This window comes from Alternaria hordeiaustralica, assembly GCF_023758085.1.
Source record: "Alternaria hordeiaustralica strain BMP 2776 chromosome Unknown scaffold_9, whole genome shotgun sequence".
In the NCBI taxonomy this organism is placed as follows: domain Eukaryota; kingdom Fungi; phylum Ascomycota; class Dothideomycetes; order Pleosporales; family Pleosporaceae; genus Alternaria; species Alternaria hordeiaustralica.
In genome coordinates, this window is record NW_026056781.1 from 767156 (window position 1) to 790140 (window position 22985).

General features: G+C 52.8%; 5 protein-coding genes across 5 annotated transcripts; 4 read left to right on the forward strand and 1 right to left on the reverse strand.

Moving 5' to 3' along the window:
* Window positions 1-1233: 1233 nt before the first annotated feature.
* Window positions 1234-3508, reverse strand: PPP2R5D (Serine/threonine-protein phosphatase 2A 56 kDa regulatory subunit delta isoform; the record flags this gene model as incomplete). Its single annotated transcript, XM_049388092.1, has 6 exons — window positions 1234-1561; window positions 1613-1911; window positions 1957-2310; window positions 2358-2966; window positions 3021-3401; window positions 3485-3508. 6 exons carry the CDS (start codon window positions 3506-3508, stop codon window positions 1234-1236), a joined length of 1995 nt encoding a protein of 664 aa, XP_049244332.1.
* Window positions 3509-4360: 852 nt separating this feature from the next.
* Window positions 4361-6370, forward strand: J4E84_005496 (uncharacterized protein; the record flags this gene model as incomplete). The annotated part of the gene is made up of 4 exons (XM_049388093.1): window positions 4361-4495; window positions 4550-4889; window positions 4940-5017; window positions 5064-6370. The coding sequence occupies 4 exons, from the start codon at window positions 4361-4363 to the stop codon at window positions 6368-6370; spliced, it is 1860 nt and encodes a 619-aa protein (XP_049244333.1).
* A 461-nt stretch (window positions 6371-6831) lies between these two features.
* COX6 (Cytochrome c oxidase subunit 6) lies at window positions 6832-7639 on the forward strand (the record flags this gene model as incomplete). Its single annotated transcript, XM_049388094.1, has 4 exons — window positions 6832-6995; window positions 7123-7168; window positions 7272-7389; window positions 7521-7639. The coding sequence occupies 4 exons, from the start codon at window positions 6832-6834 to the stop codon at window positions 7637-7639; spliced, it is 447 nt and encodes a 148-aa protein (XP_049244334.1).
* A 990-nt stretch (window positions 7640-8629) lies between these two features.
* Window positions 8630-20230, forward strand: J4E84_005498 (uncharacterized protein; the record flags this gene model as incomplete). The annotated part of the gene is made up of 4 exons (XM_049388095.1): window positions 8630-8684; window positions 8765-8922; window positions 8972-19486; window positions 19541-20230. The coding sequence occupies 4 exons, from the start codon at window positions 8630-8632 to the stop codon at window positions 20228-20230; spliced, it is 11418 nt and encodes a 3805-aa protein (XP_049244335.1).
* Window positions 20231-21510: 1280 nt separating this feature from the next.
* Window positions 21511-22900, forward strand: J4E84_005499 (uncharacterized protein; the record flags this gene model as incomplete). Its single annotated transcript, XM_049388096.1, has 2 exons — window positions 21511-21904; window positions 21966-22900. The coding sequence occupies 2 exons, from the start codon at window positions 21511-21513 to the stop codon at window positions 22898-22900; spliced, it is 1329 nt and encodes a 442-aa protein (XP_049244336.1).
* Between the last annotated feature and the right edge of the window lie 85 nt (window positions 22901-22985).

Here is a 22985-nt window from a genome sequence, read left to right on the forward strand (position 1 = left end):
AAAGGAGGTCGGAAATGACTGCTGGGGTCTTCCGCCTCTCCCGCACCTGGGCCCAACGCGCCGTTGCACGTCCAAATTACGACACATTGCAGACCGAGGCCATTGACTTGTTTACTATTGGCTACGCTACTGTATTGCTCTCCTTTTACCTTGGTATCGCTGCTGACCGCCGCTGACTACCTTTACCATGTTCTCACACGCATGCATTACCACGCTGGCTCGTGGATAGCGTTCACTTAGGCCTAACTGACGTAAAGTCCTGTAATGCAAACGTTGTCCATCGTCTCTGCGATTCACTCGGCGCGAACCACACTTTGGCCTTTGTCGCAAAGTAGAAGCAAAGCCTCCCAGAACGTGGCATCGAGTCGGATATCTTGGCGTTCCGAAAGCCGAGGCCCCCCTTGAAGTTAGCGACCTCCCAAACCGGATGGCCAGGAAACCTATGCGGCTCCCCGTGTCTATTCGCGTGGTAATTTTAGCCTGCATGGCTTCGACAGTATGGGTTTCCCTTGCAACCCTTTCAGCACTGGCTACCACAAGGCGAACGAAGTAAACAACAATACCACTCATTTGTGAAAGAAGTCTCCTATGAGAGCTCACGATAGTTCTCAACATCGCACAGCTTGCGATTGATCTGCAAAGCAATCAAAGTCTTTAGAAATTCTTTATATTCCGCGTCTATCAGTGAAGAAAGTCCCTATTTCGTCGTCTTTCACAAGAAACATCATCCGGAACACCCAAATGAAACGTTCCATGTTGTTTTGGGAAGAACCAAAGAAACTGCGACGCTTGATGCCAGATAAACCACATGATATCGCGACTACAATCAGCCCTCAAAAGACTGGCAGTGAAGCAAGGCAGCAAAAAGAGAAGAGAATGGATGCACCCAAGAAATCAAGAGCTAACAACCCGGGTAATCGTACCTCCAGAATTCGACCTTGCACGTCCACCTGATGGTCGCGACGAGACGACATGGCCAGAAGAAGAATTCGGGCGACTGTTGCTACGTGGTCGGCCAGCCGAGCGGCGAGCGCTGGACGAAACGTGGTGCTCCCCTTGCGAAGTATGATGCCGTCGCTACAAAGACGCAAAGCACAAACACGTCAGATCCACCTGAACCGAAATGCAAGTCTTGGGGAAAAAGGAAGAAAACCTAGGAGTCTAGGGATAGAATTAAGAGTACATCGATTCGGCCACACAGAATGCTCATCCAGAGTTCTAGGGACTTAAGAATCAACGTACCGAGGTTTGGCTGCCTTGACGCTCATATTCCTTCGGCCGCCTCTCTCTCGATGCTGTTCCGTCATCCTGTAGACGGAGGTTCTCCAAACGTGACTCGGAGTCATCCATACGCATCGGGTCGACTGCCGACTTCTCTGCAGTGCCGTTTGAACGTGACTCGGCGAGCTTGGCGAGCTTGTCCCAGCGATCTTGTCGACTTTGCTGTCTTTGCGTTGCGTTGTTTTGTGACTCGGCGTAGTCATGCGAACAGTCGTCGAAGAGTTGCGGGTTGACTTCCATGAAGAGCTTCATAGCATTGTATACCATGCCGTGGATGGTTCTGGGCAGAAAGTCAGTAAGCAAGCCATGTCACCAGAGTGCATATACGTACCGGTTCCAGTGTCCCTTTGAGTTTTCGTACAGCGGTGCGAACATGATTGGCAAAATGACTTCGACGTTGTCGCTAACCAGATTACAGAAGTACTCGTTGTTCCAGAAGTACAGCGCTCTCTCGGCGACCTGGAAATGAGGACTGGCCACTGATTTGGCCAACTGGTTGAACAACGGCTCCTGAACCTTTGCGAACTCGGCGGGGTCCATAACCTCGAAGATGTCCTCTACTTCGTTCAAGAACATGACTTCTTTGGTGCTGTTCACCTTTGGCCAATATCGGAGAAGACCCAAAACAACCTGAACGTGTAAGCCTAGCCTATTGGATCTGGCGTATGTCCCTACCTCTTCTGTTAATGCCGCGTCCTTTTCCAAGAACTGGACAATGCAGTACGCCAATTGTGGATGGTACATGCTCAGACTCTTGACTTTGTGGAGCGGGATAAGCACTCTCGTGAGGAATAGCTTGTGCTCCTCCTTCAATGGCAAAGCGAAACCGTTGATGATGGACCCGAGAATCTCGAGAAGCTCGGCGATACCATTGAAGCGCTCTGTCTCGTAGATGAATTGGAAGAAGACGTTGTTGATGGATCGACGGATGTAGGAGCGGAGGTTGAGGAATTTGCCGTATATGCGATGGAGTGTAGTCTTCAAGAAGTCGCGTTCCCGGGGGTCTTCCGAGTCGAATAGCTCGAGCAACTGCTGATGTTAGCTAGATTATTTTAAAGGACAGGTCGGGTACGTACGTTGAGCACGAAGCTGTGGTCTATATACGCTTTGGCAATGTTCGTGTTGAAGTCCTGGCTTTCGATGAAGCGAAGGAAGAACTCGTAGACTACCTGAATGTGCGGCCATGCTACTTCCAGCACCGGCTCGTCTTCCTCTGGGTCGAAAGCTTCGCCTTGGGGGTTCATCGGGGGCGGGATAGGACGGAACAGGTTCTTCGCGAACATCTCCACGACGCGTGGATACATCTTCTCGGTGATGACCTGGCGGTTGTTGGCGACATAGTCGAGCAGCTCGTGCAGAGCCAGGCGCTTGATCTCCTTTGACTTCATGTCTCCGCTAGCATCGTTGAAGTCGAAGATGATGTTGCATTGGTCGATCTTTTGCATGAAGAGTTCCTCTCTCTTGTTCGGGGGCACCTCGTGGAATCCGGGGAGCTTTTCCAGTTCACGCTGACGTTGATCCGAGATGTCGAAGCGCGACGAGTGTTGTCTCTTCGGTGTTCGCATGCCCTCGATGTTGTCCTTGGGGGTCGCTTGAAGACGGTCGAATATTCCCGACTTCTGGCCCGCCTTTGGAGGCGCAAGATCACCGGGCATCGTCTCGGCAGCGCCAGGAGGAGGCACATGCTATGGCACTGGTTAGCCTACCAAACACATATCGGTTGATGCGCGGGTACTTACAGGCGCGCTTGGGCTGATGACGACGCTGGGTGCCAGGGGCTGCCCCAACCTAGAGGGCGTGCCTGGACCTGCAGCGCCAGCGTTACCAGCAGCACCGGGGCTCATCATGCCCTGTCCGCCGAAAGATTGGGGTCCACCCGCGAGGGAACCGGACGAGGGCTGGGGGTTCTGTTGTAGCGACCCAATGTTGGCCGAAGCGCCATCGGCGGCGGGCTGGCTTTTGCTTCGCGCATCGGTGAGCTGCGTCTGCGACGAGGAAGGCGTAGCCTGGGCAGAGCCCGAGGGGGAGTTGGAAGCACCCAGCGACGGCGATGCAGTTCCCGAGGTGGAGTCCTTCTTCTTAGATGACTTGCTATCCTTGCTTCGAGAGAGCTGTTCGGACTATACATGTTAGCCTCCGCGCATAGAGAGGGGTAGGGGGGTGCGTGGTGTGGCCGGGGTCCATGGGGAGGACGAGCACTTACGACCCTCTGCCTGAAGCCCTTCATGGCTGTCGGAATGCGCCCACGGCCAGGTCAAGCGCAGCGGTGTTGCAGAAACGGGCGTCCGAGATGGCGGCTGGCCTCGAGGCGTCGGGGGACAGGTCGCAAGCCGATAGCGCCAATGGAGACTAGATGGCAGGCGCACACACGGGGAATCGGACACAGGAGAGCGTAGGGCTCAGGCCGACATGGAGGAGAGACGCGTGAGGTAATAGATGGTGGCTAGTGTAGCCGTCTAGGATGGTGCACGGGGAGTCGGTGGAGGGAGCAGCTTCGCGAGGGGGGGTCAGACGGCAGCCGGGGCCCTAGCAAGTTGCTGGTGACGTATAGGCGCTCTGGCTGAGGGAGAGGCGTGTATTCTGGAGCTGGAGGGACAAGTTGGAGCAGGTCGTCAACTGACAACTCAGGGCTGCTGCCAGACAGACAGCGTCGAGTGATTCGCGCTAGCCGTCCCGTAGCGAGGCCGTGCGTTTGGGCCAAAAGCCCCGCCGCAGCCGTCACGACATCCAGGATAGCTGCGAGAGTGAAGTCGCACGGCGGGCGTGTCAAGGGAGCGACTGCGCGAGAGACGGGAGACTATTCCGCTGCTGGGCCCGCGGCAGCCTCGTATCATCTGATCTGGCGCTTTGCACGAGAGTCATCGCGAGATCGATCCCTGTCTCTATAGAGAAGCGGCGACGGGCCTCGCACTGGCCCAGGGTCTCATCACTTGTCTCTCGAACACCTACCACGGGCGTACCCAGGTAGTCCGGCCGAAGTAGACAGAAAGCTTCGAGCACTACAAACTCTCGTGAATCTCACCGCCAGACCGTTTTGAGCTTGCACCTCTCCACCGTGTAACCCAATTTGGACAACGCCATGTCGACCGAGAACGAGCATGCGCCCTGGCTGCCCATCCCGTCACGTGCCGTCTCCGTTGTCGAACATCCCGCCATCATCAAAAACGTTGACAAGGGCATTACCTCATTAGGTGGGCCTGTCAAACTAAGCAAGGTCAGCCGGCAATAGCAGTGCCTACCGCTTTGGGAGGGACTAACACTCGCCCAGGGCCTGCGATCACGATTGGAAACCACGACCAACGCCGAGGGTGACGACGAGCTCAAGAAACTCATCTCTGTCTCGCTGCGCCCAGACGACCCCTTTGCCAAGCGTTTGCTGTCCACGCCTGTGAGGACGAACAACCTTCTCATCAAGGTCACGGTGCCAAAACGGACAGGACGCAAACGAAAGCGTGGAACCACAGGGCCCTTCCTTACTGAAGATGAAATCGCTTTGACCAACAAGACGTATGTGGATGCACCAACCATATACAGGAGCCTGCAAGACAATGCCTCGACGTACAAGGTTGCTCTTGCCGGAGTGGTAGATGAAACTCATCGGTTCCGAAGTGAGTCGAGCATATTCTTGAACTCTGTAGAACCATCACTGACTCTCCAGACATGCCCGACTTGCAGTATGCTGCTTCTCACAACGAGACCATGGTCGGTCTGCGAGACCACATCCTGCCGAAACGATGTAAGACTAATCCCAATATACTGAGAATATCACTGACCCATCCTAGACGAACAGTTGTTGAAGTATAATGTCAACACCGCGGCCGGTGCAGATCTGACCAAAAGCGTTGGGCCATCGCCAGAGTTCATACAGATGCCAATCGCCTTCAACTATCGGTTCCAGCAAAACTCAAACGTCAAATACACCGATCAAGGTGTTGTCAATATACAAAGGAGCCTCGCCTACAACGCATACACAATTGTCAAACCCACAGACGAACATGTACCGACAGGACCCCGACCCGGTCTTCCAGCAGAGAGGGATCTTTCACCCTATATGCAGTCACTGATTGCAAACATTAGAACTCTGCTCTTACAGAGACCCATAGTAACCCGGCAGTTACTTTACAACAGACTGGGATGGGACAAGCGAACCAAGCTTCGGCAAGCAGCCATCTATTGCGGATTCTTCTTCGAAAGCGGGCCCTGGCGAGAGGCTCTTGTCCGTTGGGGAGTCGATCCTCGCAAAGACCCTGAATATCGCAAGTATCAGACTGTGTCTTTCCTGTCTTACATCAAGTCAGGCACATCAAAGCACCGCGCGGTCTTCGATCAGCATGTCTTGAAGCTAGCAAAGATGTCACCGGAAGAGTTGGAGACTGAGCACACATTTGATGGCGTCAATGTTTCGCGAACGGGCAACCTCTTCCAGTTCTGCGATATTACCGATCCTCTCATTGCGAAAGTTTTGGCTACAAAGGACATTCGAGCAACCTGTGCACCCACCTTCCAAGGGTGGTATCACGTTGGCACTTGGGCCAAAGCAACGGTCATTCTGAAGGACAAGATGAACGCAATTATTGGCGGCGACAAACCGGATGATAGCATATATCAGCGTATCGTCGAATGGCCTGAGTTGTGGGACGATAAGGAAATGGCAGCGCAGTACAAGAGTGAAGTCGACGACCGTCACATACACCACGAGAAGAGGAGGGAACACCAAGTGATGCACAACGTGCGTTGGGCTGCAAGAAATCCGCGCTACGCCTTCGAGAAAATGGAGGAGACTGATGAGCCAGAAAACCACGCTGACGGAGACGAGGCGCCAGACGACGTCGAGGTTCCGGAGGACATGACCGAAGATCCTGTACAGCCAGACACTCTTCTGAACGCTGACATCGGGGATGCGGAGGACGACGAGGATGATCAAGATGGCGAGGTGGATGAAGACGAAGACGAAGAGATACAGGCCGGTGGCAGGAACGATGATCAGTCTGGCAGCTCAGAGCTGGATGACGACAGCGACAGCCCAGTCACGTCTGTCCGAGCGGTATCAGAGGGACCAGTCCCGTTTGGCGGTTATTACAGGGTATGATTTTTTTTTTGAAGGATCCCTAAGACAGTGAGAGAACCTGTAGATAAAAGCTAAAATGTTTCGGTTCTCGCGCTCATAGCTATTCTCTTATCTAGCTTCATTAATCCCGTTTAGAGATAGTCGGAGGCAGAGCGTGAATCAGTGACCTTGGAAGACAACTGCGTGCATTGCGCAGAAAGGCGACGTAGCGCGCATGTAGGCAACTCAAATGAACATGAAAACGAGGAATGCTTGGTTAAGTGCGGCGATGCGACTATGCCATCAGTCCCAGGAACGGGTGCGACCCACTTTTAAGACGGCTTGGCTTGGGCGCAACTCGGATCGCCTGAGCTTTCGTTTTCGTAACCTCACTCGAAATCGCACCACCGACACCACTACTCATCGACACACTGCCGGCTACGCACGCCCAGCAGCCCCGAATCCACCTCCCGTAGCTTATCAATAGCTCTCCAAATCGCAACATGTCCTTCGTCCGCGCCGCGTCGAAGGTCAGCCGAGTGGGCGTGCGAGTCCCGGCCTACCGAGCAACCCCCGTTGCGTTGAACACCCAGCGTGCTTTCTCGCAGTCGGCCGTCCGCAAGAGCGATGCGCATGCCGAGGAGACATTCGAGGAATTCACCGCCAGGTACGACCAATCCGGGGAGGGGCTGTAGAGTCGGACGGGCAGGAGTCATGTGGAGATCATGGACAGCCATTGAGCGCCATTGATGACATCAGGAGCTCCATCGCTGACTTGTGTTTGTTCAATACAGATATGAGAAGGAATTCGAGAAGGTGAACGACGTTTTCGAGCTTCAGGTACGTTAGTTGTCTCCACGACGTGACCCCACCGGTATCACCCGACATGGGTTGGGCAACTGTGGGATGCCACGAACAGAGGCAATAGGCTGACAATCGCCAGCGAAACCTGAACAACTGCTTCGCCTACGATCTCGTTCCCTCAACCACCGTCATCACCGCCGCTCTCCGCGCTGCCAGGCGCGTGAACGACTTCCCCTCAGCTGTCCGGGTTTTCGAGGGTACGTCTTCTACTACGTTCCCAATATCAGTCCTGTCTCTTTCTACACAAAAGGGAGTCAAACGGACTCTGGAATACGCTACTTCGGCATCTGGCCAACCTTGAGACGTTGATTGCTAACATACGTCACAGGTATCAAATTCAAGGTCGAGAACAAGGGTCAATACGCAGAGTACCTCCAGGAGCTCGAGCCCATACGTGAGGAGCTCGGCATTCCTCTCAAGGAGGCCATGTACCCCGATGAGAAGTAGAGATCAGAGGATCAGGCTGCGCATATTCGTTATCCCCATGTTCCCGCCCCCACATCTTGACATCGAATACCATGGTGCGCCTCTCCAACAATGTAAATGTCAACCTTTCCATTTCTTATCTTAGACGGAAGACTGGACGTGGATGTGTGGCTTTGTATAACTATGGTGATGTTCTCTGTTTCCCACAAGATAACGGCAGAACTGCATATGACTGGGAGCTTATGAAGGGTGAGTCAAGCGACGACAGGTAGTTGGATAGATGTACAGTGTTTGTATCTTGCGTCAAGTCCCGTTTGACCCGTGAACTTCTGAATGCAGTGCTTGTTGTGATCTTAGTCCGCCGAAGCATGCACTGGAAGGAATGCGTTGCCGTTGCGGCTCTGCAGGAGTTTCGCACAGTCATTTGCAGATGGTGGCGCGATTCATCGCATTCAATGATATCCATCACGTCCGAAATCACATGAGAAGCATACAGCAACAACAGGTTGCCAAAACTTTCTGGAGTCTGCTGTGGAGAGATGACTGTTGGATATGTGCCGGACATGGATTGGAAGGTGCCACCCGCACGGCGCACAGGGGTGGCGCCGACCAATGAGAGCGACGCGCTAAGTTTTGGGGGTCGGCGTGCCTCCCTCGCTCGTCAGCTCCAGGCTAAGTGCTCTGCAGAAGCTCATCCATCACTCCAAGTCGCGACTCCATACCCGCACTCGGGACGCGCCCTCGCCCCACCACCAGGCCTCACTTCCACAATAACGATTGTAATGACCATATAGGCCATCCCGCCTGCACCTTCCTTTTCAAAATTTAATATTCGACACAGCAGCGACCTGCACCCGATTCCGCATACCACCGCGTGCCTCCGAGACCAATGCGCCTGTCTTCCGCTACATTGATCGCGCCACACACTGGATAGCTGCGCCATTGCAGGGCACAGTCTACGAGGACTTCGACAAGGTGGAGGAGCGGCTGTAGGCTGCACGCAACATCGCCATGGCGACTCACAACTTCGAGGCTATGGCCTCCAAGTTGGACGACCCAAACTCTGGTACACCATACATTGCGCGCGCTGCATGCCCACAACATGCGCGCGCATCATCACAAGAGAACATAGGCTGACTGGCGCAGATCTCAGAGTCAAGGGCACCCAGGCGATTGAAATCCGGGACAACATTGAGAACTACTGTCAAGGGCAGCAGTACGCCTCGTTCTTGAATCACCTCGTCCCCGTTTTCCTCAAGATTTTAGATGGCAACCCAGTCTTCATTTCCACATCGCCGGAACAGGTGAGCGCACAACTTGCGACAACTCTACAGCCTTCTGACTCAGAAACAGCGCATACGGAACTGTGTCCTCGAGATCCTGCACCGTCTTCCGATGAACCCGACCGAAGCCATAGAACCGCACGCGGCCAAGATCGTCGACAAACTCATGAGCTTGGTGAAGCTGGAGAACGAGGACAATGCAGTTCTGTGTATGAAGACCATCATGGACTTTCAGCGCCACCAAACCAAGGCGCTCGCGGACCGAGTTCAGCCATTCTTGGATCTGATTCAGGAAATGTTCGAGACGATGGAGCAGGCGGTGCACGATACCTTTGACAGCAACACGACGGCTTCAGCCTCGCAAGGCGTCCCTTCCACCCCAAACAACCACCAGTTCTCCCAGTCCCCGCGCCCGAGCTCGCCAGCGACCGCCCTCACATCTGGTTCCGCAGGCGATATCGGATCGGAACACCAGCAAACGCGCATGCTGCTCAAGGGAATGCAGTCGTTCAAGGTCCTCGCAGAGTGTCCAATAATTGTGGTATCTCTATTCCAGGCCTACAGGAACTGTGTGAACAAAAACGTGAAACTTTTTGTACCACTGATCAAGAACGTACTTTTGCTCCAGGCGAAGCCACAAGAGAAGGCACATGAGGAGGCCAAGGCGCAGGGCAAAATCTTCACTGGTGTCAGCAAAGACATTCGCAACCGCGCGGCATTTGGCGACTTCATAACAGCTCAGGTTAAAACCATGAGTTTTCTGGCTTACCTACTTAGGGTGTATGCAAACCAGCTGAACGACTTCCTTCCGACCCTTCCTGATATCGTCGTCCGACTGCTCAAGGACTGTCCACGCGAAAAGTCCGGCGCACGGAAAGAGCTACTAGTCGCTATTAGGCATATCATCAACTTCAACTTCCGCAAAATCTTCCTCAAGAAGATTGACGAGCTACTGGACGAGAAGACATTGATCGGAGATGGCCTGACAGTGTACGAGACCATGCGTCCGCTCGCATACAGCATGCTGGCCGATCTGATTCACCATCTGCGAGAATCTCTGTCGAAAGAGCAGATCCGACGCACAGTTGAGGTTTACACGAAGAATTTGCACGACACATTTCCCGGAACCAGCTTCCAGACCATGAGCGCGAAGCTTCTGCTGAACATGGCAGAGTGCATCGCGAAACTGGAACCTAAGGAGGACGCGCGATACTTCTTGATCATGATACTGAATGCCATCGGTGACAAGTTCGCGGCAATGAACCGACAATACCACAATGCTGTCAAGCTCTCAGCTCAGTACAGCCAACCTTCCATTGATGCGGTCGACGAGAACCACATGGCCGTTCAGGAAAACCCCCCGGATTGGGACGAAATCGACATTTTCAACGCGACACCCATCAAGACATCCAATCCACGAGACCGGAGCTCCGATCCCATTGCCGACAACAAGTTCCTGTTCAAGAACCTACTCCATGGGCTGAAGAATCTTTTCTATCAGCTAAGAGCCTGCAACCCAGCCAAGATCAAGGACGAGATTGATCCGACCAACGCGTCTGCAAACTGGCATGAAGTGTCGTTTGGCTACAACGCGGAAGAGGTGGAAGTTCTTATCAAGCTTTTCCGCGAAGGTGCCAAGGTGTTCCGGTACTACGGTACTGAAAAGACCCCTGAAACACAAGGCTTGTCACCGGGAGATTTCATGGGCAACCAACATATGATGTCGAGTGGCAAGGAAGAGAAGGACCTTTTGGAGACGTTTGCGACTGTCTTCCACCACATCGATCCAGCCACGTTCCACGAAGTGTTTTCATCCGAGATACCCCATTTGTACGATATGATGTTCGATCACCCGGCGTTACTTCACGTTCCACAGTTCCTTCTCGCTTCCGAGGCTACATCACCCAGCTTTTCGGGGATGCTGTTGCAATTTCTTATGGACCGAATCGAAGAGGTTGGCACTGCCGATGTGAAGAAGTCCTCCATCCTCCTTCGCCTCTTCAAACTTTCCTTCATGGCCGTTACGCTCTTCTCTGCCCAGAATGAGCAAGTGCTATTACCACACGTCAGCAAGATCATAACGAAGTCGATTCAGCTATCCACGACTGCCGAAGAACCCATGAACTACTTCCTCCTGCTTAGGTCATTGTTCAGAAGTATTGGTGGCGGTAGATTCGAGCATCTGTACAAAGAAATTCTTCCCCTGCTGGAAATGCTACTCGACGTGCTCAACAACCTTCTTTTGACGGCGCGCAAGCCGGCTGAAAGGGATCTCTTCGTTGAACTATCTCTCACAGTGCCAGCGCGACTCAGTAACTTGTTGCCACATCTCAGTTACTTGATGAGGCCACTGGTCGTTGCTCTGCGTGCTGGCTCGGATCTTGTCGGTCAGGGTCTTCGTACTCTAGAGCTCTGCGTGGACAATCTCACCGCGGACTATCTGGACCCGATCATGGCCCCAGTCATCGACGAGCTGATGGCTGCACTATGGGAGCATCTGAAGCCTAACCCGTACAGCCATTTCCACGCTCATACCACGATGCGCATTCTTGGAAAGCTAGGCGGACGCAATCGCAAGTTCATCACTGGCCCACCAGAGCTGGATTTCAAACCGTACTCTGATGATCAGTCATCGATTGACATTCGACTCATTGGATCTACCAAAGACCGTGCCTTCCCCGCAGCGATAGGCATCGACACCGCCATCGCGAAGCTCCACGAAATCCCAAAGACTCCAGCAGCCAAAAAGTCCGACACGTTCCATAAGCAACAGGCTCTTCGCCTCATCACCGCACATACGAAGCTGCTGGTCGGTTTCGACAGCTTGCCAGAAGACTTCGCCCAGCTAGTACGCCTGCAAGCGAACGACTTGTGTGCCAAGAAGTTTGATGTGGGATACGACATCCTCACCGCATCAGAGCGCGAAAAGTCCATCACCAAGAAGACTGTAGAACAAGAGACTCTCAAGAAACTGCTGAAGGCGAGCATCTTTGCTGTTTCGGTACCGGAGCTGAAGTCGGAAGCGGAGGCTCTGGTAAGCAACTTGGCAAAGCACTTCACGCTCCTGGAGCTGGGAACGCAATTTGCCACTCTGAAACACAAGAACAAGCCGTTCGATGTGCATTCAGGAGAAGGGCCTGTCGTGATTGAGAGCGATGTCATCTCTGAAGCTATTGGCGAGTCTCTGGCGTCAGAACACGGCGCAGTGCGGGACGCTGCTGAGCAAGCCATCATCACAATGCGTGATGCTACGAAGGCAATCTTCGGCAATGATAGTTCCTTGGACAAGTTCGTGTTCTTCAATGAGCTGTCAAGTACGTTTTGCCACAACTGTCATGCTGATGACTGGTTCATGAAGTCTGGCGGAACTCGGGGTATTGAAATCATGATCAAACAACTGGGTCTTCCCCAATCATGGCTCGTACCCCGCCATTTCGAACTTGTTAGGGCACTTAACTTTGTCATGAAGGACATGCCTATCGATCTCGACTCGAAGACGCGCATACAAGCAGAAGGCCTCATCCAAGACCTCATCCGACGCTGTCACAAGAAGACGACCAAGGAAGATTTCGATAAGGGCAACAACATTACCCTGAAGCTCTGCCAACAGCTCGTGGGTGATCTCTCGCATATGAACAAGAGTGTGCGCGACGCAACTCAGAAGGCGTTCCAGGTGTTGTCAGATGTGACCGAGTTGAGCGTTAGCGACCTGATCACGCCGGTGAAGGATAGACTCATCTTACCGATTTGGACCAAGCCGCTGCGAGCACTACCGTTCAGTATTCAGATTGCCTACATTGACGCGATCACTTTCTGTTTGAAGCTCAAGAACAACATCCTCGAGTTCAACGAACAACTGACGAGATTATTGATGGAGTCTTTGGCACTAGCCGACGCCGAAGACGAGCATTTGGCAAGTAAGCCTTTTGAGCAGCGGAACGCAGATCACATCGTCAACCTACGAGTTGCATGCATCCGTCTCCTCTCCACCGCTCAAACCTTCCCTGAGTTTAGCACGACACCGCCGAACCAGACCTTCCTCCGCATTATCGCTGTCTTCTTCAAGTGCCTATATTCGAAGTCTCCAGAAGTGATTGAGGCGGCGAACATCGGCCTATCTGGCGTTATCTCAGCTACAAACAAACTGCCCAAAGATGTCCTCCAGAGTGGACTTCGTCCTATTCTTGTCAACCTCCAGGATCCAAGGAAGCTCTCTGTCGAGAATCTTGACGGTCTGGCACGGTTGCTGAAGCTCCTCACAAACTACTTCAAGGTGGAGATTGGCACACGTCTCCTTGATCACCTCAAAAGCATTGCGGACCAGAACAGTCTGCAGAAGATCTCGTTCACTATGATCGAGCAGAATCCCAAGATGAAGATCGTCACCGGTATCTTCAACATCTTCCACCTGCTCCCGGCGGCCGCTGCGACGTTCCTCAAGCAAATCATCGAGAAGGTTATCGAGCTTGAGACGGCTCTTAGAAGGACGCACTACAGCCCCTTCAGAGAGCCGTTGATCAAGTACCTCTGTATGTATCCCAAGGAGGCTTGGGACTACTTCGCACCCAATTTGAAGGACCAGACCCAGGGACGCTTCTTCGCACAGCTACTCGAGAACCCAGCAAGCGAAGTACTTCGTAGGCAGGTGACAGAAGATGCGTCTGGCTTCCTAAGCGCCATGAACCCTGAGGGTACCGAGAAGGAGAAGTGCCAGGCTCAACTCAACGGCATTCACATTGCGTACGCTCTCAGCCAATCCGAAGAGACGAGTAACTGGCTCGTTTCGAACGAAGAGCTGCGAAAGGGTCTCTTCGACGCAGCCAGGGGACTGGAGAAGAAGCTTAGGGTGAACACCCTCGACTCGGAGCTACGTCTGGCAACAGAACAAGCTGGTGATCAGATCATGATCATCTTCACCACGTACCTGAAACAAGAACCGAACAATCTGGATTTCTTCTTCGAAGTAGTAGATGCTGTCACATCTGAGGAGTTGAAAGCCTCACCGCGCCTGTTCGACTTCATCTATGACCAGATCATCTCCAGTGAGTCTGTGGATTACTGGAAAACGATTGTGAACAAGTGTATCGATCTGTACACTTCCCGTAACTCTTCCCAGAAGACGAAGACGTTCATCTTCCGCTACATCGTCAACCCCATCTTCGCCATGGATGTGAAACGCAACTGGGACAGCCTGTTCGGTCCAAAGGCCAAAGGTACCAAGTTCATGGACAAGGCCATGACTGAGGCAATCCACAGCCGGCTCTGGAAACCGCAGTCCACCCTGGAGCTCTCAGAAGACACGGCCCAGCTTGGTGTCGACCACTCACGGATGGAACTCCTTCAGCTTACCACCCTCCTCCTCAAGCACTACCCCGGGATGATACAAGATGCTCGCAAAGACGTCATCAAGTTTGCCTGGAACTACATCAAGCTTGAAGACATCATCAACAAGTACGCCGCTTACGTGCTCATCGCCTTCTTCATCGCCGCATTCGACACGCCTGTCAAGATCGCCGTTCAAGTCTATCAAGCCCTTCTCAAAGCACACCAAAACGAGGGTCGATCGTTGGTAATGCAGGCGCTTGAGCTTATGGCTCCTGTCCTGAAGAAGCGCATGCCTGGTGGTGACGCCAAGATGCCTCGCTGGATCCAGTATCCTCGCAAGATTTTATCCGAGGAAAGCTCGAACCTGCAGCAGCTGATGAGTATCTTCAATTTTGTGGTTCGTCATCCGGACTTGTTCTACGAAGGCCGTGAACATCTATCCTCCATCATCATTACGGCGTTGTCAAAGATTGCGCAACCTCCGAATCCCTCGACCGATGCAAAGAAGCTCGCGTTGAATCTGATCAGCCTAATCAGAACATGGGAAGAACGTACAGCAAGCGAGAGCGCCGGTCCTGTCGAGCGTCCATCTCAGTCGCCTCAAGCACTAAAGAGGCGAGCAGACGGGTCGGCAGTAGTCACTAACTCTTCATCGAGGGGTTTCGTGGCCGGACCTGGCATTCGTATGATGCTTATCAAGTATCTGATTCAGTTCATCGCCTATCTTCCAGAACGCTTCCCTGTGGCTTCACCAAAATCCAAGGACCCGACAGCGGTCACCACCACCACACCACAACCTGCGGAGATATGCAAGAAGGCTGTGCAGTTATTGCATGACTTGCTCTCGCCACGATTATGGAGCGATCTGGACCTGGATCTGATGCTCAGCAAGAAGATCGAGGAGATCTTGTTGACCGAGATGAAGCAAGAGGACAAACCGGAAGTGTTCAGCACACGCATGATCAACACGCTCCAGATCGTAAAAGTTATCGTGAATGTCAAGTCGGATGACTGGGTGCTGCAGCGCATTCCTCAATTCCAGAAGATCTTGGAGAAGCCAATTCGTTCTGAGAACCCAGACGTGCAGGCCAGTCTTCACGCAACCGATGAGTCGGACGACGGCACAATGAAGCTGAAGCCTATCCTTAAGCGCATCCTCGAGGTCATGCCTGAGCCTGTTACGGATGATGAAGGCAACATTGAAGAATCGCCCTCGACCGAATTCGTAAACTTCCTTGGTACGATTGCTACGGAAGCTCTCTCCAATAGCTCCTACGTCAGTGCTATCAATATCTTGTGGACCTTGTGCCAAAAGCGGCCTGAGGAGATCGATCAACACATTCCACAGGTCATGAAGGCCTTCCAGGGCAAGATGGCCAAGGACCACCTTGCCGGCACCAGCGGCATTCCAGGACAGCCAGTACCACCTGCTATGCGCCCCGAAGGAGCCAACCCGCCTACTGACCCTCGTGAGGTCGAGATTCAGACTGATCTGGTACTGAAGACAGTTGACATCCTTGCTGCGCGCATGAATGAGCTTGGCGAGAACCGAAGGCCATATCTCAGCGTGCTGGCTTCACTTGTTGAACGATCCCAGACCAACTCTGTCTGTATGAAGGTACTAGATCTCGTCGAAGAATGGATCTTCCACTCCACCGAGCCAGTGCCCACACTTAAGGAGAAGACGGCAGTCCTAAGCAAGATGTTGCTCTTCGAGCACCGCGCCGACACTTCGCTACTGACTCGCTTCTTGGACCTGGTAATTCGTATCTACGAGGACCCCAAGATCACTAGGAGTGAGCTTACCGTACGGATGGAGCACGCATTCCTGATTGGTACTCGAGCGCAGGATGTTGAGATGCGCAACCGATACATGACCATCTTTGATAAGAGCTTGAGTCGCACAGCAGCCAGTCGCCTGAGCTACGTACTTGCGTCCCAGAATTGGGATACACTCTCCGACAGCTACTGGCTCAGTCAAGTCATCCACTTGATGTTTGGATCGGTCGAAATGAATACGCCGGCACAGCTTCATTCGGAAGATTTCCGTCTCATGCAACCCACCGCTTTATTTGGTTCATATGGCAGGGATCCGAGGATCGCCGACGTCATGGTTGATGACGAACTGGAGAATCTTGTAAACGGTCATCGCCGCTTCTGCAATCAATTGGCCGACATCAAGATCAAGGACATCTTCGAACCACTTGGTCACCTACAACACACCGATAGTAACCTTGCTCATGACATCTGGATCGCTTTCTTCCCGCTGGCATGGACGGCGCTTACGAAGGATGACCAGAGCGATCTCGAGAAGGGTATGGCCGCACTGCTCACCAAGGACTACCATTCTCGTCAACTCGACAAACGACCCAACTGTGTTGCGACCATGCTTGACGCCATCGTCCATGCTAGACCGCGAGTTAAGTTCCCGCCTCACATCATGAAGTACCTTGCTCAGACCTACAACGCATGGTACACGGCTGCTGTCTACATGGAAGACTCCGCTATCTCACCTGTCGTGGATGTCGAGAAGCTACGCGAGAGCAACCTGGACGCCTTACTGGAAATTTACAGTGGTCTACAAGAGGATGACCTGTTCTACGGAACATGGCGGCGACGTTGCCAATTCATAGAGAGTAACGCTGCTCTATCATACGAGCAGTGCGGCATCTGGGACAAGGCACAGCAGATGTACGAGGCTGCCCAGATCAAGGCCCGCACCTCAGTTCTGCCGTTTAGTACTGGAGAGTACATGCTTTGGGAGGATCACTGGGTGATTTGCGCGCAGAAGCTTCAGCAATGGGAGATCTTGAGTGACTTTGCCAAGCACGAGAACTTCAACGATCTTTACCTGGAATCAACCTGGCGCGTATTCGATGCTTGGCAGAACGCTGAGACCCGCGAGCAGCTTGATGCAACCATCAAAGCTGTCAGCGACGCGCCCACACCACGACGAGTATTCTTCCAAACTTTCATGTCTCTTCTCAAGCTTCACAACAAACAAGAATCGCAACCGGAGTTCCATCGACTGTGCGATGAATCCATTCAACTTTCGATCAGAAAATGGCACCAGTTGCCCAGACGCATTACCCAGGCCCATATCCCGCTACTTCAACACTTCCAGCAGCTTGTCGAACTTCATGATGCCAGTGTTATCTGCCAGAGTCTTGCCCAGACTACGCAAGTCAACCTTGATGTCAAATCTCAAGAGCTAAAGCTGCTCCTCAGCACTTGGCGCGACCGCTTACCGAACTTTTGGGACGACATCAACGCGTGGCAAGACTTGGTAACCTGGCGACAACACATCTTCCAATTGATCAACGGCGTCTACCTCAACCTCCTCCCGCCGACTCAGAACAACGCTAGCGGCAACTCCTTTGCCTACAGAGGTTACCACGAGACGGCATGGATCATCAACCGCTTCGCGCACGTCGCACGCAAGCACAACTTGCCAGAAGTCTGCATCAACCAGCTTGGACGTATCTACACCCTCCCAAACATCGAGATTCAAGAAGCTTTCCTCAAGTTGCGCGAACAGGCCAAGTGTCACTACCAGATCAAGGCTGATCTCAACAGTGGGCTGGACGTGATCAACAACACCAACCTGAACTACTTTGGACCCAACCAGAAGGCAGAGTTCTACACGCTCAAGGGTATGTTCCTGGCCAAGCTGGGTCAGAAGAACGAAGCCGGCGAGGCATTCGGTACCGCGTTGTACTTCGATATTAAGCTCCCGAAGGCATGGGCGGAGTGGGGCCGATACAACGACATGCTCTTCAAGGAGGAGCCGCAGAATCTGGAGAGGGCCGAGGCAGCACTCAGCTGCTATCTCGAAGCAGCCAGCCAGTTCAAGAACGCCAAGTCAAGGAAATTGTTGGGACGTGTATTGTGGTTGCTCAGTTTGGACAATCCGGAGAGGAAGTTGGCGGAGAAGTTTGAGGAGTTCAAGGGTGATACACCGGCATGGTATTGGATAACTTACATTCCACAGTTGTTGAACAGTCTGTCACGACAGGAGGCGCCGATCGCCAGATCCATTCTCGGCAAGTTGGCGAAGACGTATCCTCAGGCATTGTACTGCCATCTTCGAACAACGCGAGAGGATATGGCGGTTCTCAAGAAGACGCACGAGCAGAAGGAGGCAAAAGAGAAGGCTGCAAAGGCCAAGCAACAACAGGGGCAAGGGTCACCCGCAACGAAGCAGGCTTCGCCAGAAACCAGACCCGGATCCAGCACCGGCAGCCGGCCAACAACCGCAGGTGCGGACATTAAGGCTGCTGCGAACGGCACGCCCAACGGCACTGTCAAGACAGAAACTGCTACGCAAGATGGTGCACCAGCTCCTAGCGACGCAGCCCCAGCGCCGAAGAAGCCGTGGGATCATGTCGAAGAAATCAGCGCTATCCTCAAAACAGCTTTCCCTCTCCTCGCTCTCTCCATGGAGACGATGCTTGACCAGATCCAGAAGAACTTCAAGTGCCCACCTGACGAGGATGCGTATCGACTCATCGTTGCTCTGCTCAACGATGGTCTGTCATATGTCGGTCGCCAGCCTAACCTATATGCGAGGGAGATCAAGCTACCGCAATCAACTGAAGCAAACATAACACGTTTCGCCGAGTCAGTCCTCCCACCTCACATTCGCAAGGCTTTCGAAAAGGACTTTGTTACCAACAAGCCAACGATGTACGAGTACATCCAGAAGCTGCGCACATGGCGAAATCGCTTCGAGGAAAGGCTCGATCGCAGGAAGCTCACAGTTCCGCTCGAACAGTACACGCATCAGCTTAGTGAGTTCCGCTTCCTCAAATTCGACGATGTGGAAGTGCCTGGGCAGTACCTGCAACATCGCGACAAGAACTCCGACTTCGTGCGCATTGAACGCTTCCTGCCAGATGTGGAGCTGGTGCGCGGTGTCGGTATTTGCCATCGTCGTCTCAAGATCCGTGGTCACGATGGAAGCGTGCACCCCTTCGCTATTCAGTTCCCGGCTGCTAGAAGTTCCAGGCGCGAGGAGCGTATCCTACAACTCTTCCGCATCTTCAACGGCATACTGGCTAAGCGCAAGGAGAGCCGGCGAAGAAATTTGCAGTTCCATCTTCCGCTTATGGTACCGATTACCCCTAGTGTGCGTATGGTACAAGACGACCCTTCATATATTAATATGCAAGGAATTTACGAGGATTACTGCCGGAAGAATGGTATCAATAAGGATGAACCCGTGCTCTTCAGTATCGAGAAGCTGCGAGCACTCCAGCCAGTAAGTTCTTCAAACGCGCATGCAAGCCACCAGTCTCTGACCCAACCCCAACAGAAGAACCTTGATCACGCCAACAGCATTCGCCTCGAGACATTCGCTGCTGTGCAAGAGAAATATGTGCCCCCGACGGTCATCCAAGACTACTTCCGTGCTACCTTCCCCACCTTCGCCGACTTCTGGCTCTTCCGCCGTACCTTCAGCTACCAACTCGCTGCGCTCACGTTCATGACCTATGTCATGCATATGAATACGCGCTTCCCCCAGAAGATCAGCGTCTCGCGCTCTAGCGGCCGCATTTGGGGTTCCGAACTGATTCCGAGCATGGCAGTTGGCAAGCCCATCTTGCACAACTCGGAACCAGTACCCTTCCGCCTCACACCCAACCTACAAACTCTCATGGGGCCGTTGAATCTCGAAGGCATCTTCGCTCCCAGTGTCATGACAGTCGCGCGCTGTTTGATCGAACCCGAGGGCGAGCTAGAGATGCAACTCAGCATCTTCATGCGCGATGAGATGAACCACTGGTTCACCTCGCAGCACAAGGCCAGCCAGCTTACTCCCGAGGTGCTCAGGGAGAGTGTGCAGAGTAATAGCGATCTGGTAGTCAAGAGGGCCAGCGCGATTGGTAGCCTGCCCACGGGCGCCAATCTACCTGCGAACCAGACAGTAGTGGACTTGGTGGCTGTTGCGGTGCATCCGGCTAAGTTGAGTCAGTGCGATCCGCTCTGGATGGGTTATTTGTAAGGGTTTGAGGTCATTGAGGAGATAGGTGTTCGGTGTTTTGAAAAAGGGTATATTGAATGCTTTACGGGAACTCTGATGGGCAAAAGCAGAGAGCATTGAGGAGTTTGGGCATTTTCTTATTTATGTTGCGTTTGGTATGCAAGGCGTTGATATAAATGGTCTAGGAGGTATAGCTGTTAGGTTCATTCGGACAAACTTGCTCTTTTAGCTTCTTATCTGTATGTTTTGCGGCACATGCCTCGTGCGACATGGCGTTGTACTAGTAGATATTTTGTATGGAATACAGGTGCATGTACCTATATCTTGACGAATGGTTCGTTGTGCATCATGGCGATAGATCTTGGCCCTGGTTGCCCTGTCTTGCTTTCGCGGATGTGCTGTGCGGCGTAGTACACGTATCAAAGATACGATAAATGAACTCGTCGTAAGTTGGGCGAGATGCGACTCGTCTCGTTCCGATCGATTCCGAGCGTTCCGATATCAACGCGTCACCCCCACATGGACAGCTCCATTCCCAGCCACCACCTTTCTCTAAGGATGAATCTACTCAGCAGTGTCAACACATATTTTGCTGCTTGCGATACGTTTTTTTTCGGGACATTTTGCTACGAAAGGAACTCATCAAATGGCCTCAGCGCACGTTGCTCCTTCATAAGTTGTGAACCCGTGTTTCCACGAATCCCTTCCTAGCTCACGAGATCGGCTTCGTCCCGCGCCTGTTCATCTCCACGAACACCCAACAGATAGTAATCCATCAATCAATCAGGCAAAGCGGCCTCAAGGCCTGCGCCACCGAAGTTCGAGGCGCACACGTTGAAACACGTTTATACTAAGCATTACGACAAGCATTACCGACATGACGGTCGTCGGCTCGCTTGCTTCAGGCTTGTTCGCGATAGATGAGCTGACGCGCGCTCTAGCATGCTTTTGGGAATTTCGGACAATTTATCTGCCTTCGACGGGGGATGAACGTACTCCCATGGCGAACACGGTCTGCTAGATCAGTAAACATAACGGCAGCGTGGTGCTTCTCGTCGCAGCCTTTGGATTTTCCGGGGGTGCAACATAGGGGCGCTATCATTTCTGCGGGCCCACCAGGGACATGAGATTGGCATCGATCTGTGCTAGGATTTGCAGATGGCCTTCGTGTCTAGCCTCACCATCCACGTATATCCCACTCTACTCTCAGGCTTCGATTCTCTCACTCTTCAGTCTTGTTTTCGTTGTCGCTCGTTTTCACTCCAGTCATTCGTTCCTGTTGAGCAGGTCTTTCATTCACGATGCATTTTTCGCAATTCCTGCTTGCAGCGGCTACTATTGCACCGGCACTCGCACAGCTGTCGGGCAAGGTCGGGCCTTTAACCACTCACGCGGCCAAAACGGCCAAGAAGAGCTGCAACGTTATGGATTATGGCGCGAAAGCCGATAAGTCCACAGATCTTGGACCAGCCCTTCTCAAGGCATTCACTGCTTGCAAGGCAGGTGGTACTGTCGTTGTTCCTTCCGGAGACTATGCCTTGAACACCTGGGTCACGTTTGAGGGTGGCAAGGCGTGGGCGCTGCAGCTTGACGGCACCATCTATCGCACGGGTACCGACGCTGGAAATATGTTGTTCATCAGAAATGCCAACGATTTCGAGATGTTCAGCAGCACTGGCAAGGGTGCTATTCAAGGTACGCAAGGATGCTATTCGAGATCGGTCATGTTCCGTCACAGTGCTGATCACAATTGCAGGCAATGGTTACCAAGACCACAAGAACGGCAAGCGAAATGGCGCGCGTCTTCTTCGCATTGAGAAATCGACCAACTTTGGGATCCACGACATAATTCTTGTCGATGCGCCCATGTTCCACTTCGTGATCAACAATTGCACGAACGGTGAAGCCTACAATATGGCGATCCGCGGAGGCGACTGGGGTGGTCTCGACGGTGTTGATGTCACATGTACCAACTGCTGGGTACACGACATCATGGTAACCAATAAAGACGAGTGCGTCACCGTAAAGTCACCTTCCAAAAATGTCCTGATTGAGAACATCTACTGCAACTGGAGCGGTGGCTGCGCCATGGGCTCTCTCGGCGCTGATACTGCCATCTCTTCCGTTGTATACAAGAACATCTACACCTGGAAATCTAACCAGATGATGATGGTCAAATCCAACGGTGGCAGCGGCTACGTCGAGGATGTTGTTTTCGAAAACTTCATTGGCCACGGCAACGCCTGGTCGCTAGACATCGACCAAAAGTGGGCTTCGATGAGCACTATTGCTGGCAATGGCGTGCAGTTGAGCAACATGACATTTAAGAATTGGAAGGGAACAGTCGAATACGGCCTGAACCGCGGGCCTGTCAAAGTCGTCTGCGCAGAAAAGGCGCCTTGCACAGACATTACCATCGAAGATTTGGCCATGTGGACTGAGAAAGGCAGCAACAACATCTATCAATGCCAGAATGGTTATGGTAGCGGATTTTGCTTGAAGAAGGGAAGTGGGGGCGCTTATCCAGCCACTACCAGCACTCAAAATGCCGCACCCACTGGTTACTCTGCACCTACCATGAAAGAGAACCTCCAGACTGCGTTTGGTACAGCCAGTCCCATTCCTATTCCTACGATGCCGGCAAGCTTCTACCCGAACACACCGCCGATCACGAAACTTGCTGGTCATTAACTCCACATCGCCGAGCACTCCATGTTCGCTATTGTTGACTTCATAAATTTGTACATATTCACTTCTGTTCACAATCCTACATATT